Source organism: Tarenaya hassleriana, unplaced genomic scaffold, assembly GCF_000463585.1.
Source record: "Tarenaya hassleriana unplaced genomic scaffold, ASM46358v1 Cleome22, whole genome shotgun sequence".
NCBI classification, from domain to species: Eukaryota; Viridiplantae; Streptophyta; class Magnoliopsida; order Brassicales; family Cleomaceae; genus Tarenaya; species Tarenaya hassleriana.
In genome coordinates, this window is record NW_010965541.1 from 486,406 (window position 1) to 502,633 (window position 16,228).

Below are 16,228 nucleotides of genomic sequence, written 5' to 3' on the forward strand. Positions count from 1 at the left end.
TTGAACCTAACACTGGTGGTTTGTCCAGATAGGTTGGGTTGCCATCATGGTGGTTTGTCATTCTATGGGCTTTAATCCCATTCCCCTCGATAATATTTCTACCTGATCTCTGTTAAGACCTTTGGTCAGAGTAAAAAACATACACTTCCAACAGATGCAGGACAGGAACAAATCTCTAGTCCCTTTGGTCCGGTCCGTGACGCTAATCTGTAAGGGAGATTCTGTTGTTGTGGTGCGCACATATATATATATATATAGAGTTCCGGGGGCGTTGGTGTAGTTTTGCGACTGTCTTTGAAACCACCACCTAAGAGGATGATGATGTGAGGCCATAGTTTTAGTTGCCGCTGTAAGTTATTTATTTTGTTTTGGAATTTTATAGTTTTTGGAAATGTAACAAGGATTTTGGTTGCATGATAATATATTTCATATAATTCTATTTCGTGAAAAAATAAAAGCAAAGCAAATTTGTACCTTTTAATTAACACGAGACAAATGCACACATTTCAAATGCAGAGAAAGGGTATATGTTTATGGTGGTTAATACCAAATGAAACGCTAATCACTTAAATAATTATATTGATAGGTGAAACCAAGCTATATACATTATACACAAAGCACTATTTGGGCGATTTAACATTTTAAAGAAAAAAAATCTCGTTTCCAAAATTTTCCCTAATAGTTGATTTAAATTTGCTCCTATTTTGGGTCGGTCCGGTTTAGTTCGGTTTGATTTTTAAATTACATTGTACATTTGCGGTTTATTATTATTATTATTATTATTATTATTATTATTATTATTATTATTATTATTATTATTATTTATACGAGGAGGATAAATCCGACAATTCAACGAGGTTAGAGATAACAGAAACTTGAAGAGGCAAAAATAACAATTCCTCTGTTGCGAATGCGATGGAGCTCAAGCTGCAATCTTTTTCACTTCCCTCCCCAGTTTCAAGTAAGCTCATCAAAACCCTAATTCCTCATTCATGTTCTCTCTCCTTAATTTTAACGTATTTTTCATCCTTTTATCCCGAAGTTATGTGAATGCTGCTGCTCCATCCATGTTTACAAGACCCTTTGGAAATCTCATCCTTCTCTGTCAATCCAATTTAAGCTAAATTTCCATCTGGGTCTTGTGAGATTCGGAGCTTGCATCATACAGTAATGGAACTAATTGAATAATGGGATTGCAATAGATGAATCCGAATCAATGGGTTCATGTCAAGACAAGTGCTTTCTTGTCAAATTCTCCCTTTTGATTGATCGTCAGCTCTGAAGTAGCAGTGGGTTTTGATTCGATCCCCAAAAGGTTCAATTTTTACTAGATTTTGTTAGGGTTTTAAGCTCTTGATGGTAACTGATAAGACTAGCACTTTATGCTCTGATAGGATATGAAATAGCTGAAGGAATCAAAGGTTCCAAACGCCTAACCGTTGTTTATGTGAGTCTAGCTTTAAGGCAAACCACGGGAGATTTCGGATCAGTGGTTAGGTTTATTAGGTCTGAATGTTGAAATCGGGCGCATATGTTTGTGGCCATTGTCATCTCTGGTTTCATTTGTGCCGATTCTTGTTTTAGGGTTTATACATTCTGACTTTCCTATGATATGTACTATTGATTTTGGAAGGTATTAGGGATGTGAAGATGTTAAATTCAGTTTCTTCATTTGATTCCAAGTCTTCAAGTAAAAAATCGAAGAGGTCATCGATCGCGGTTCCTGCTTTAGCTGAAACAGCTGCTTCTATTGCAATTGCTGGAACAGTTGTTGGTGTTGCAGCTACTCTCCTTGTCCAGAGAACCAAAGCTCCTGAAGTAACAGAGGTAAGTTGTTTAGTTGAACTCAAGAAAAGACGATTAATGTTCTCACCGTTACTTATTTTCCTCGTAGGCTGTAACCATTTGTTGTATCTAGGTGATAGCCTATTTTGCTTGAGAGTTGAGACGGGTATTTTCGGTTCTTGTTACCCATCCCTACCCATCCCGGAAATGAGCTTTCAACAGGTTTTTAGCAAAAGGGTTATGATTTGTTAAGATACATGTTTTTAAATTCCAGGTTCGTATGAGAGACTGTGACGATTGTGGTGGTTCGGGTATATGTTCTGAGTGCAAAGGCGAAGGATTTGTCCTGAAGAAACTGTCGGATGAAAGTGCTGAGAAGGCGAGACTGACAGCAAAAAATATGGCCACTCGGTATACAGCCGGGTAAAAATACTTTCTCGCTCTTCTTCCCACGGCCCTCTTCGTTTTCTCCATATCTTTCTCGGATTCTTGAAATGGAGAAGTCTGATGAAACGGGGAAAAGTTTCAGGCTTCCGAAGAAATGGAGCTACTGCACCAAATGCTCATCTGCACGATCATGCACGGCCTGTGGTGGGCGCGGAAAGATAAGCTACTAGCTCTCGATCTTGTACAGTTTTCATCGTTCTGATCCACACCGACTCTGCAAAATTACACGCATTAATCGCTATCCTTAATCTGATGGAGCTTTTGGTTGACACAGAAGATCGATTGGTTTACTTTCTCACATCCTTCTGATACTTCAATCTTCAACTCACCGTAGAGATTACTCTAAGTCATTTGCTCCTTCTTTGATCTTTCTACTCGTATGATCCTTAATAAAAAAGGTTTCATCATAAGAACCGTTAGCAAATCCAGAATCATAACACGAAAATTTGCGGTGATCGAGTGGTTGTAGAGTGTGGTTGGAATGTCATCTATATTTCAGAGATCCCATTTTCGAATAGCTCGTTGGGTAAGATGGTGCAATTTTGCACTAAAGGGTATCTCCGGATCTAGAGATTAGTTGGATCGAAAGCTCAATATATCTCTATACTAGTTTTTACTTCTCTTATAAAATAACTTGGACAAAAATATACATACATATACCGATGACAAATGAAATCGTATACATATATGTATATTTGATAATGATATGAATAAAATGCATGAAAGTGGTCATTTTCCACAGAATATTAAAAAGTAACATAAACCAAATTAGATTTTGTGACTCTTGATTTCTCTATAGATCTTATCATATTATATTCGTAATGTTTGACATTTAAGACTACCGTACGGATCATGGCATTCCCATTTATTTTTAATAATATCAATTTGTCTGTTTGCTCGGCAGCCCATGTGATGGACCGGCTATAAGAAAATATTATCTTAGTTAGAAGATAATTAAATTGAACAATGATAAGTTTTCTTTCTTATATCGTACGGAAAGAATCCAATCTTGTCGGGAGGTCAAACAAAAAAAAACGTTACTCTTTTTCATGGCATGATTTATGGTCGTTGACACTAAAGCGTTTCATATAGCTTATAACTATATTCACAACTTGTTAGACTTAATTATTATGCTTTAACAGCATATTTAATTAAATATAAAAAAATGAAATGATAATTACAGTCTTATGATAATATAGCTACCATACGAAGACGTACATACTGCATGTATTATTATAAACCGTACAGATCATATGAATCTTGCGAGATGTGCGGGCGGCTGACTGTATTCCTCATCATTCAAACCTCGAGATACATGATACTTCATACACACATTTATGTGTGTGTGTATATACATGTATATATTTTGTGTATGGAGTTAGGTCAGAATATATTGGTTTGAGTGATATAATGAATTTAATAAATATTTTTTTGAATCATGTGGTTGCAGTCTAAGTCCAATCAGAGATCGAATTTATTCTATATATAATAATTTTTTTCCACATCTATAGATAATAATTTTGCTAATTGATTTTCTTTAATTATGATATTGGTATCTATTATAAAAAGAAATATATTTTTCTGATTATTTGTGTGATTAAGTAAAAACTTTGTTGTTACAAACATTACAAAATCTTTGAGATTTCTCTTTCTTAGGCGTGTTATACATACATACTAAAACTCATACAACAGTATATCATAGAGCACTAAACCAACAATCTCCCACTTACTCTAATCATGGACTGCTAAACATCTAATGCTCATATCTCTTACATGACCCTCATGCTTTGACGAAGGAAGATGTTTCGTCAACGGATCGACAATGTTGTCATCTGTCGACACTCTGCAAATGTACATGTCTCCTATGTCTATGATCTCTCTGATAAGGTGAAATCGTCTGAGTATGTGTTTGGATCGTTGATGGGATCTGGGCTCTTTGGCTTGTGCGATTGCTCCATTGTTGTCACAATATAGAGCAATGAGGCTATCAACACTAGAAATGACACACAAGTCGCCAACAAACTTTCTGATCCAAACAGCTTCCTTTGTTGCGTCTGACGCTGCAATATACTCAGCTTCTGTAGTAGAATTTGCTATTGACAAAGTGAGACATTGGTGAATACATGGCTGCACACGTTGCTGACACATAGAAGGGAAGATGCTGATTACACTCACACGTCAATAATCAGACCAAGACATACTTGGCAAGGGTTGCATCTGATTGACAAAATCTGTCGATGATTTGATCACATTCCTTTTATGTATTAGCCGTTAAGGAGTTTCCATGTTTCTGTATATTTTCTTCCATGTTAATAGTATATATATATATTGTGTAATATTCAGTACAGAGATCAAGAGTAAGAGAGACACTGGAATTTCTTGTATGTGCCTTCTCCTTCATCTTGGTCACTATACAGACCGAGATTGTCCCCTGTTTCTTACTCTGAATTCAAAGTTCCTTTATGGTATCAGAGCCTGGTTGGCTCTTGGGTTAATTTCCTCGGTGAAGAGAGAGTTTGTTTGTTGATCCTCATCTCGACGCAGTTCCGAGTGAGAGAAGTATCTGTTCTGTTTCTCTTACATTTATTTTTTCTTCAGACAACCAAATCACAATGGAAGGTACATTCCAACGCTTGATTCCGATTGTCTTTCATGGGGAAAACTATCTTAGTTGGTCCAGATCAGCAAAGACCACACTAAGGAGCAAAGGTTTGTGGAAACATGTCACAACCGCAAGAACCATTGACGAATCTGCAGACAAGAGCGAAGAAGATACTAAATGGCTGCAAAATGACCAGAATGTTGTTCTGATACTCCAGAGTTCTTTCGATCAGTCCCTGATCAACTCATACAACCACATTGATACTGCATATAAATTGTGGGAGACACTGAAAAAGGTATTCGGCAATACCTCATACTTGAATCGAATCTATGAAGTCAAGAGGAAACTGTGGAATCTGAAGCAAGACGATAGAAGCTTCAATGACCTGCTCGGAGAATTCACCTCATTGTGGGCCGAAGTCGACGAGTTACAAACCCCGTCAACGGATGAAACAGAGATTGAGCGACATGAACAAGAAAAGGTGTTCTTGTTACTCTCTTCTTTGAACGATTCTTTTCGGGATCTAGTTCAAGTTATTTTGAGGGAGGACAAATTGCAGTCGTTTGATATTGTATGCTCTAAGATAAAAAAGGAATAAGGTGGACGTGCATTGTTTCAGGGACATGGAGAATTGGCCCACAAGGCTAACCTGCACTCCTATGGACGTCGGGATTTTCAACCCAGATCAACTATAGATCGCAGAATCCTAGTTTGCGAACACTGTAAGCGTAAGGGTCATACAAAGGAGAAGTGTTGGATGTTACATCCTCATCTGAAACCTCCACGTTTCGCAGCACATAATCTCAAATCTGAGGAAACTCAGATAGCAAATGCGGCGATGAAAACTCCTACAACATCAGGAAACGTGAGAAACACAGAAGAATTCGTTACCAAATCTGACCTGGAGGCAATGATGCAAAATATAACCCAACTCATCTCCTCCAAGGATTCCGGTAATGTCTCTTTTTCATCAGCTCATGATAATAGATTAATTGTTGACTCCGGTGCTACAACTCACATGATATATAATCCGAAATTGCTTAGTAATATAGAAGATGCATATGGCACTATATCAGTTGCAAATGGGCAAAACGTTCCCATAAAGGGAATTGGCAGGTTGACATTATGCAATAAGGAGACAAAAGCACTCTTTGTTCCAGAATTTAAAACAAATTTGTTGTCTGTTCGTAACATAGCTAGAGATCTCAATTGTGATGTTATTTTCAGAAGGTAATATCTCAAGGGAAAGAGAAGAATGGATTATATTACCTTGAGCAGCCAAGTTTAGATGATGAAGTTGCCTTAAACTCGATTTGGCATGCTAGATTAGGACATCCACATGTTAGAGCCTTGAACATTTTATTTCCCAATATTAGTTTTGATCATAATAAGTGCGAGTCCTGTATTTTCGGAAAGCATTGTCGAAACGTTTTTCCTATTTCGAGTACGCAATATAATGAATGTTTCGCTCTTGTTCATTCTGATGTATGGACTTCGCCTTGCATGTCCCATGATAATTTTAGATATTTTGTGACATTCATTGATGAAAAATCAAAATATACTTGGCTAACCCTCCTCAAATCGAAAGGAGATGTTTTCGATGCTTTTGTCAAATTTCACAGCTATGTCTCTACACAATACGATGCCAAGATCAAGTGTATACGCACGGATAATGGGGGAGAGTACATCAACAAACAATTTGCGGAATATCTTGCCAAGCATGGAATGGAACATCAAACCTCTTGTGCGTATACACCGCAACAAAATGGAGTTGCGGAGAGAAAGAACCAGCATCTTCTGGAAGTTGCACGAACAATGATGTTTCATAGAGGAATCATGTTGTACAAACCTCGTGTTATCTTATCAACAGACTTCCGACAAGGGTTATTGGTGATGTGTCACCGTTTGAGGTATTAAACAACTCAAAACCCTCTCTTGAATTCCTAAAGGTATTTGGATGTGTGTGTTTTGTACATATTCCAGAAACACGAAGGAATAAGCTAGACAAAAAGAGCCTCAAATGCATATTCCTTGGATATTCAACAAAGCAGAAGGGATTCAAATGCTTCCATCCAGATACAAACAAGCTACATGTCTCGGCAAATGTGGTTTTTATAGAAGAGCAAGGATATTTCAGCAACATGGACGACAAGGAATTGGATGAATTTGTGAAATATGCTCCAGATTATTCTTCCACTCTTCGGTTTAATTGTGCAGAACAAGACACTTCTCAACGCTTTTTTCAGACACATGGGCAAGAAAAACTATTGGATCATCAACATCACGATGACACTAGCTTGGATTCTCAAGACAATAATGGCGAAGAGGAATCTGGCAACAATGAGAACCACGAGATCCTCGATTATGAGGAACTGGACATAGAGGCTGTAACCAGTGACATAAGGCTTGAAATAGAGGAAGTGGAATCTGTTCCTGTTGTTTCTGATCTGCAACATGAAACAGAGGCAGTGGAATCAGTTCATGTGGATTCTGTTCTGCGTCGTAGCTCAAGAACATGTCGACCAATGACTGAATGGAAGTTCAGATATAACACGACAATTGCCCAGACTCCTATTAATAGCATCGAAACTCAGTCGCAGTCTACACCTATGAAAAATCTGACTGATACAAGGATGAGAACTCTCAGCAAAGTTCGCTGGCATGATGAACAAAATTATCATTTGGTACAATATCTCATACAGTCTTTTTACTCTATTTCTCATCTCTCTGATCACCATCGTGTTTTCCTTAGTGCTCTAGACCAGGGAATCGAGCCCAACACTTATGATGAGGCTAAGTCTAGCAACGAATGGTGTGAAGCTATGAATGAGGAGATCTCGGCCTTGGAAAAGAATGAGACATGGGACATAGTTCCATTACCACCGTCAAAGCGAGCCGTCGGATGCAAGTGGGTGTATAAAATCAAGTACCAGAGCAATGGCGACATTGAACGATACAAAGCTCGTCTTGTCGCCAAAGGATTCACGCAACTATATGGAGAAGATTATACAGATACATTTGCTCCAGTTGCAAAACTCGCCTCGGTAAGAATTGTACTTTCGATTGCCACTAATCTTGATTGGGACTTATGGCAGATGGATGTCAGAAACGCATTTTTGCAAGGCGATCTTGAAGAAGAAATCTATATGTCGGCTCCACCGGGATTTGCTGAAAAATTCGGTACAAACCGAGTATGCAAGCTCAAAAAGGCCATATATGGATTGAAACAATCGCCTAGGGCATGGTATCACAAGCTTAGTGACGCTCTTCTCTCTCATGGATTTGTCAAGAGCGACTCCGATCATTCGCTTTTCACAATTCAGGGGGAATCAGGTATTATTGTCTACTTATATATGTAGATGATATCATCCTTACAGGAAGTGACAAAAATGGAATTGTGAAAACCAAAGAATTTCTTAAAAGCATGTTTGATATTAAGGATTTAGGTGAACTAAAGTACTTTCTTGGCATAGAAGTAATCCGCTCAACCGAGGGATTATTTCTATCTCAAAGGAAGTACACACTTGATCTTCTTGATGTCACAGGTAAACTTGGAACTAAACCGGCCGGAACACCAATCGAAGAAAATTTCAAGGATCATCCAGAGGGGGAACCATTCGAAGATGCTGAACTCTATCACAGAGTAGTAGGTAAGCTCATCTACTTAACCGTTACTCGACCTGATTTATCCTTTGCTGTTAGCAAATGCATGCATTCGCCTACGTCCCGGAATTAGACCATGGTGGAAAGAATACTCAAATATCTCAAGGGAACACCGAGCAAAGGAATATGTATGAGGAAGAACGGACATACAGAAGTGGTAGGATACTGTGATGCTGATTGGGCCGGAGATAGAAGTGATCAAAAATCGACAACCGACTATTGCACATTTGTTGGAGGAAACTTAGTTACATGGAGAAGCAAAAAGCAAAACGTTGTTGCTCGATCAAGTGCAGAAGCTGAATACCGAGCTATGGCGAACACGACTCAAGAAATCGTGTGGATCAAAGGGTTGCTTGAAGATCTTGGATTCAACGTCAAGTTGCCTATTCCGCTACATTGTGACAACCAATCCGCCATTCACATTGCGGCAAATCCAGTCTTTCACGAGAGAACCAAGCATATAGAAGTGGATTGTCACTTTGTTCGGGAAAAGGTACAAAAAGGCATCTTATCTACACCATACACTAAAAGTTCCGAGCAGTTAGCAGACATATTTACCAAGGCCTCAAGCTATAAAACGATCAACAATGTTCTAATCAAGATTGGACTTATGGATATCCATAACTCCAACCTTGAGGGGAATGTTGACAAAGTGAGACATTGGTGAATACATGGCTGCACACGTTGCTGACACATAGAAGGGAAGATGCTGATTACACTCACACGTCAATAATCAGACCAAGACATACTTGGCAAGGGTTGCATCTGATTGACAAAATCTGTCGATGATTTGATCACATTCCTTTTATGTATTAGCCGTTAAGGAGTTTCCATGTTTCTGTATATTTTCTTCCATGTTAATAGTATATATATATTGTGTAATATTCAGTACAGAGATCAAGAATAAGAGAGACACTGGAATTTCTTGTCTGTGCCTTCTCCTTCATCTTGGTCACTATACAGACCGAGATTGTCCCATGTTTCTTACTCTGAATTCAAAGTTCCTTTATTTGCAACGGTCGCTTGTTTAGAACTTTTCCAGCTAACAGCGTCTCTGTTCAAGAAGAAAACATAACCAGATTGTGATCTGTGGTCATCTGGGTCTGACTGAAAACTACATACATATATATATATATATATATGTAAAACCACGACTATTTCTACTTTGGATCTTTCTTTCACAATTCATGTCACAATTCCTTATAGATGCAATATTTATATATAAAGCAACAGGGCATAACACACAAGAAGAAGTCACTCAACAATTCCATTTTATTGCAAGTCTTTCATAAAGGAAGACATGTACAACGTTGGTACCGAGCTCATTGAACCTCACATATATAGTCAGGATCTTGCTCGTTACACATACCCACTTATATATATATAGCTGTGTGTATATATTCCACTAAACATGTGACGGAGTCCCAATCTCCGGTGTTGGAATGTCGGCTAAGGCCGCGTTTCGGCCCCTCTCGGACCGACTATTCTCTGCGAATTTGATGCTTCCCTCATGTAGCCCTAGCTGCTTCTCCTCCTCCGTCCACTCCGCCGAGTAATAATACTCCTCCTTTGATCTCTCCTCGTCTGTTGTCGCCCCCAAGAACATGCTTCCCCACTGCGGGAAATGTATAAACGCGACGGGAATCGTAAAAACCACGGCCATGACCCCCATCAGCGACAACCCTTCCGCCGTGTGGAATCTAGACGAAGAGAAGAACAATAGTTGTGTCAGTCCCGACCCGAAATTCCCTCCCGCTCCCGTCAATCCCGATATGATCCCGAGAGAGCGTCGAGAGACGAAGGGGACGATCCCGAAGATGGCTCCGCAAGCAGCTTGTGTACCGACGGAGAAGAGCATCATTGCTGTGATAGCTATAGGAAGGGAGTTAGCCTGACCGAGCCAGATGCAGAACAGACCGCCGATTGTCTGAAGGATCCAAAGGGTCCACAGCCGACCTCTCATGCCGAAGAATCGAGCAGCCTTGTCGGAAGCCCACCCGCCTAAGGGACGGGCGAAGAAATTCGCCATACCGAAACTGGCTGCTACTATACCCGCAGTGTGAAGCTTGAGATGAAACCTGAAACAGATATGAAACAAAGAATTGTAAGAAGAGATGCATGAAAATGAGATTATCATTTAGAGGGTTGGATGAAATCGGAACCGAACCTGTCGAAGAAGTATCCAGAGATGACGTTGTTGATGGTCAATTCGACTCCCATGGAGAATCCGTAAAGAAGGAACAAGATCCATGTTCTATAGTTCTTCACAGCAAACCAGAAAACCTAACAGACCACACAGCAAAATATCAAGGACAAACGTAAAAATCATAGTTCTTGGTTCTTGTTTTTCTTGATCAAGAAATCGATACATACATACATACATACACACGCGCATATATATTCACACATGTGTACATACGTACGGACATATACACATACACATGCGTACATACACATATATATACACACACGTATACACATGCATACATACCTTGGAGAACTTGTCTTTTGCAACATCACCCTTCCTTTGCAAGACACTGAGGTTGCCATCAGGGAGATCTTGTCCGAGAGTGAGGACAAGAATGCCTATGACGACCTGAAGAAACCCAGGGACGAAGAAGGAGATCCTCCACGCCGTGAAGGGAGTTGCTCCGGCGAGTCTAATGACATGAAATACCATCGGCATGAGGAGCTGAGTCACTCCTCCTCCCATGTCTCCCCATCCACCTGAGCAGCCATTGACGAGTCCAATGATCTTCCCGTTGAACATAACGCTCGTCCAGTACTGACACGACACGAAGGTCGCGAGGCAGAATCCGATCATGAACCTCACCGCCAAGTATCCACCCGCGTCAGCCACGAACGACATGGAGAACACGGTCGGAGCCGTCAGCATCAGCAGAAACGCCGTACCGTACCTGTTTCCAGCACGACATGCATGTCAATAACTACTGTGTGATTCGTTATCGGAAAGAAAGACTTCACGGTGGAATCACTCAGTTTCTTCATTGTTCACGGAAACATCGTATTAGGTAAATGGATGATTTATTTAGAAGAATGCTGACATTTTTTATGAGAAATTTTGAAAAAAAATATCCTAGTTCGTATCAATCGCAACTATGTTCAGATACCATGTTAGGTAAAATGAATGATGTGTATTTTAACATTGCAATATACAACGTAATGTATAAATAAAATACACGAAGAATATAGGTTACATTATTTGTATAATGTCAAGAAATACCCTTATACGTACCGGGCACCGAGTAAGTCACAGACAGCTCCCATGGCGAGTCGAGAGAAAATGGCGCCGGAGACAGAGGCAACACCGGCGTTTCCAATGTCGGTTTTGGACAAGTCGAGGTTGTCCCGAATGATGGGAACGAGAGGAGCTGCTGCAAAAGTGGAGATGAAACAAGTGAAGAAAGAGATCCATCCCAAATGGAAAGCTCGCATGTGTGGTTTGGCAAAGGACAGAGGCTTGAACACTTTGGCCCTGTGTTCTGAATCCACTGGTAATGTGAATTTACAGGTTGGATCTTCTGATCCGACAGTTTGGGAAGAAGGGTCGATGTCGACAGAGAAAGAGAAGACTTGTTCTCTGCCTGTAACTCCATGCAAGGAGGTTCCAATAGAACCTTCTTCATTGCAATGGCGAGCCATTTTGGTTAGGACAGTAACAAGAAGTTTGTCTTCTTGTTCTTGTGATTTTGTTTCTTGGGGTGAGTTGGAGATTGGAGTTTGCATGGTACTTATATAGAGGAAGTAACACATGGTATCGATCGTTAGGTAGAAGCCCAAAGGAGACTTTATCACTTTAATATAATATTGAAGAGGAACCAATTAGAATTAATTTGCTAAAATATTAGACCATTTTAAAATATTCATCGGTAGATTTAATATGTTTATATATATATATATATGGAAATGATAGCCCTCTTTGCTAATCAAAAAGTACATTTCATAACTTCTCCCCACGTATTTGTCGGAACATTAAATTGCTCATTAGTTTTTAATTCTCTTCTAAAATAACACATATAGACATACGTATGTATGTACCGATGACAAATGAAATCGTATACGTGTATTGTATTTTATATGAATAAAAACCCATGAAAGTCGCCATTTTCCACGGAATATTAAAAATTAATATAAACCAAATTAAATTTGGGACTCTCTTATTAAGATGGAATGTATATAAATCATATTTTTATACTATTAAATTGTGTTCATAAAATAAGTAATGAGATACTTACAATTCGGTAGAATATTTACGTAAATGGATGAATAGTAAAAAGATCTATTGTAAAGAAAAACAATGATAATTATATTTTTAATAATAGGAGAAAACAAACACTAATTAGGAATAAAGAAAAAAATTCACAAAAATAAGAGATCCTGATTTTTTTTTTTATCTATATCTTTTTTTCCTCTCTTTATTTGGTTTGTATTTTTTTTGTATCTTCGGTTTGCAATGATTTTATAGAGGCTCACATCACACGACTTCCTTATATACAGAAATGGAGGACGAAAGAAACAAAAACGGTAGGACAAGTGAAAAATTTTCTTCCTAATTCTCAGATCGAACCGAACCGGAAAAACGATATTTTTTTCGATCCGAAACCGTTTCTAATTCCCGAACGGTACCATTTTTAGAGAACCGAATTTTCCTGGAACCGAACCGAACCAAACTTTAAAAATCCCGGAAAACCGAATATTTTTTTTAAAAATCTATCATTTTTTTAATAAAACCCAGAACCGAACTGAACCGATACCGAAACTGAACCGAACCGAATACAATATAAAAACCGATTGGTATCTATTTTTGTAAAATCGAAAGAACCGAACCGATTTATTCCCATCCCGAACCCGAACCGTTTCCCAAAACGTCCATCCCTAGCAAAAGGCACCACCCTGTCTCCCTCCGATTTTTCACCACTTTTAATTTTGTTGTTTTTTTTCTATAGATCTTATCGTATAAAAAAGATTATATTAATAATGTTTCTTTACGTGACAGAGCAGACAGCGTTGACATTGAAGACTACCGTACGGGTCTTGGAAAAAAGTATCGAATTTATTTTAATATCAATTTGTCTGTTTGTTCGTCAGCCCATTTGATGGATCGGCTATAAGAAAAATATTATCTTAATTGGAAGATAATTAAAGTGAAAAACGATAAGTTTTCTTTCTTATATGGGGAGGTCAAACAAAAAAACGTTACTCTTTTTCATGGCATGATTTATGGTCGTTGACATTAAAGCGTTTTATTTATTTTACAATTATATTCAGAACTTGTTAGACTTAATTAATTTCATGAACCAACCACATGTATACATCTATAATAAATCATTTAATACGTCTGCATATATTAATGGAATTAAGAAAAAAATCAATTAAAATATGGGTGCTTGTCAACATATCTAATTAAATATAAAAATGAAATGATAATTACAGCTTCTTATGGACGTACAGGTATTATTAATAGACCGTACAGATCATATGCTTCTTGCGAGATGTACGGGCAGCTGACTGTATTCCTCATCATTCAAATCTCGAAATACACGATACATCATACATACATTTATGTGTATATGTATTTATATATGTATGTGTGTGCATATAGGTCAGAGTATATTGATTGAGTGATATTATATATAATGAATTTAATAAATACTTTTTGAGTTATGTGGTTGCATGGTAAGTCCAGTCAGAGATCGAATCTAATAGATTAGATATATAGTTTTGCTAATTGATTTTCTGTAATTGGACTACTTAAGATATTGATATCTCTTATAAATAGATACAACTTTTTCCGATTATTTGTTTGTTTGAGTAAAAACTTTGTTTTACAAATATTTCAAACTCGTATTTATACTTTTGGACGGATTCTTTTTATGTTCTACTCTAATTTCCATATATATATATATATATATAATCGTAACCGAACCGAACCAAACTTTAAAAATCCCGGAAAACCGAATATTTTTTTTAAAAATCTATCATTTTTTTAATAAAACCCAGAACCGAACTGAACCGATACCGAAACTGAACCGAACCGAATACAATATAAAAACCGATTGGTATCTATTTTTGTAAAATCGAAAGAACCGAACCGATTTATTCCCATCCCGAACCCGAACCGTTTCCCAAAACGTCCATCCCTAGCAAAAGGCACCACCCTGTCTCCCTCCGATTTTTCACCACTTTTAATTTTGTTGTTTTTTTTCTATAGATCTTATCGTATAAAAAAGATTATATTAATAATGTTTCTTTACGTGACAGAGCAGACAGCGTTGACATTGAAGACTACCGTACGGGTCTTGGAAAAAAGTATCGAATTTATTTTAATATCAATTTGTCTGTTTGTTCGTCAGCCCATTTGATGGATCGGCTATAAGAAAAATATTATCTTAATTGGAAGATAATTAAAGTGAAAAACGATAAGTTTTCTTTCTTATATGGGGAGGTCAAACAAAAAAACGTTACTCTTTTTCATGGCATGATTTATGGTCGTTGACATTAAAGCGTTTTATTTATTTTACAATTATATTCAGAACTTGTTAGACTTAATTAATTTCATGAACCAACCACATGTATACATCTATAATAAATCATTTAATACGTCTGCATATATTAATGGAATTAAGAAAAAAATCAATTAAAATATGGGTGCTTGTCAACATATCTAATTAAATATAAAAATGAAATGATAATTACAGCTTCTTATGGACGTACAGGTATTATTAATAGACCGTACAGATCATATGCTTCTTGCGAGATGTACGGGCAGCTGACTGTATTCCTCATCATTCAAATCTCGAAATACACGATACATCATACATACATTTATGTGTATATGTATTTATATATGTATGTGTGTGCATATAGGTCAGAGTATATTGATTGAGTGATATTATATATAATGAATTTAATAAATACTTTTTGAGTTATGTGGTTGCATGGTAAGTCCAGTCAGAGATCGAATCTAATAGATTAGATATATAGTTTTGCTAATTGATTTTCTGTAATTGGACTACTTAAGATATTGATATCTCTTATAAATAGATACAACTTTTTCCGATTATTTGTTTGTTTGAGTAAAAACTTTGTTTTACAAATATTTCAAACTCGTATTTATACTTTTGGACGGATTCTTTTTATGTTCTACTCTAATTTCCATATATATATATATATATATAATCGTGTGTTTCCTTAATAATTTGTTATATATATATATATATATATATATATATATATATATATATTTCAATAAATAATGCATAGTTTTAAAATAGTTACTCAACTCAAGTCTCAAGTTTTGGGAATTCTTTATTCTCAAGCCTTGAAATGATATATACATGCACATGGCGAGTTGCGATTACAGTGTTACTAAAAAATATAATCACAAAGGTTATTCACATTAATTCGAAGATCCACATTAATTAATCAACATTAAATGGAACTTAAGAAAATGAAATAAAGTTGGTAGTAAGAAACATAATATCATATCAACCAACCCACGTCCGATGACTTCAACAACCCTAATTATATTGTCTATCACTCCAAATTAAAAAAAAAAAAACAACACCCAAAAAACAAAGAGAGAGCCAATTGTTCTTATCTATCAAATGAAGTTTCAGTGTTTTATCAAAGCAATATGTACATACACACACATACAATACAACACACACACACACATATATATATATATATATATATATATATATATTA

General features: G+C 37.1%; 2 protein-coding genes across 2 annotated transcripts; one reads left to right on the top strand and one right to left on the bottom strand.

The window, feature by feature from the left end:
• Positions 1 to 831: 831 nt before the first annotated feature.
• Positions 832 to 2,606, top strand: LOC104814822. The gene is made up of 4 exons (XM_010543012.1): positions 832 to 961; positions 1,634 to 1,827; positions 2,060 to 2,208; positions 2,315 to 2,606. Exons 1-4 carry the CDS (start codon positions 916 to 918, stop codon positions 2,400 to 2,402), a joined length of 477 nt encoding a protein of 158 aa, XP_010541314.1. The 5' UTR covers positions 832 to 915; the 3' UTR covers positions 2,403 to 2,606.
• A 7,145-nt stretch (positions 2,607 to 9,751) lies between these two features.
• On the bottom strand, positions 9,752 to 12,210 carry LOC104814823 (high affinity nitrate transporter 2.6). The gene is made up of 4 exons (XM_010543013.1): positions 11,754 to 12,210; positions 10,989 to 11,415; positions 10,665 to 10,780; positions 9,752 to 10,575 (listed from the first exon to the last, which is right to left on the bottom strand). Exons 1-4 carry the CDS (start codon positions 12,158 to 12,160, stop codon positions 9,903 to 9,905), a joined length of 1,623 nt encoding a protein of 540 aa, XP_010541315.1. The 5' UTR covers positions 12,161 to 12,210; the 3' UTR covers positions 9,752 to 9,902.
• Between the last annotated feature and the right edge of the window lie 4,018 nt (positions 12,211 to 16,228).

Coding starts and splice junctions, on each gene's coding strand:
- LOC104814822 (XM_010543012.1), top strand. CDS start 916: ATGGAGCTCAAGCTGCAATCTTTTTCACTTCCCTCCCCAGTTTCAA. Junction 962..1,633: donor ACTTCCCTCCCCAGTTTCAA/GTAAGCTCATCA, acceptor TGATTTTGGAAG/GTATTAGGGATGTGAAGATG. Junction 1,828..2,059: donor AAGCTCCTGAAGTAACAGAG/GTAAGTTGTTTA, acceptor TTTAAATTCCAG/GTTCGTATGAGAGACTGTGA.
- LOC104814823 (XM_010543013.1), bottom strand. CDS start 12,160: ATGGCTCGCCATTGCAATGAAGAAGGTTCTATTGGAACCTCCTTGCAT. Junction 11,416..11,753: donor TGTGACTTACTCGGTGCCCG/GTACGTATAAGG, acceptor TGCTGGAAACAG/GTACGGTACGGCGTTTCTGC. Junction 10,576..10,664: donor TCTGGATACTTCTTCGACAG/GTTCGGTTCCGA, acceptor TATCTGTTTCAG/GTTTCATCTCAAGCTTCACA.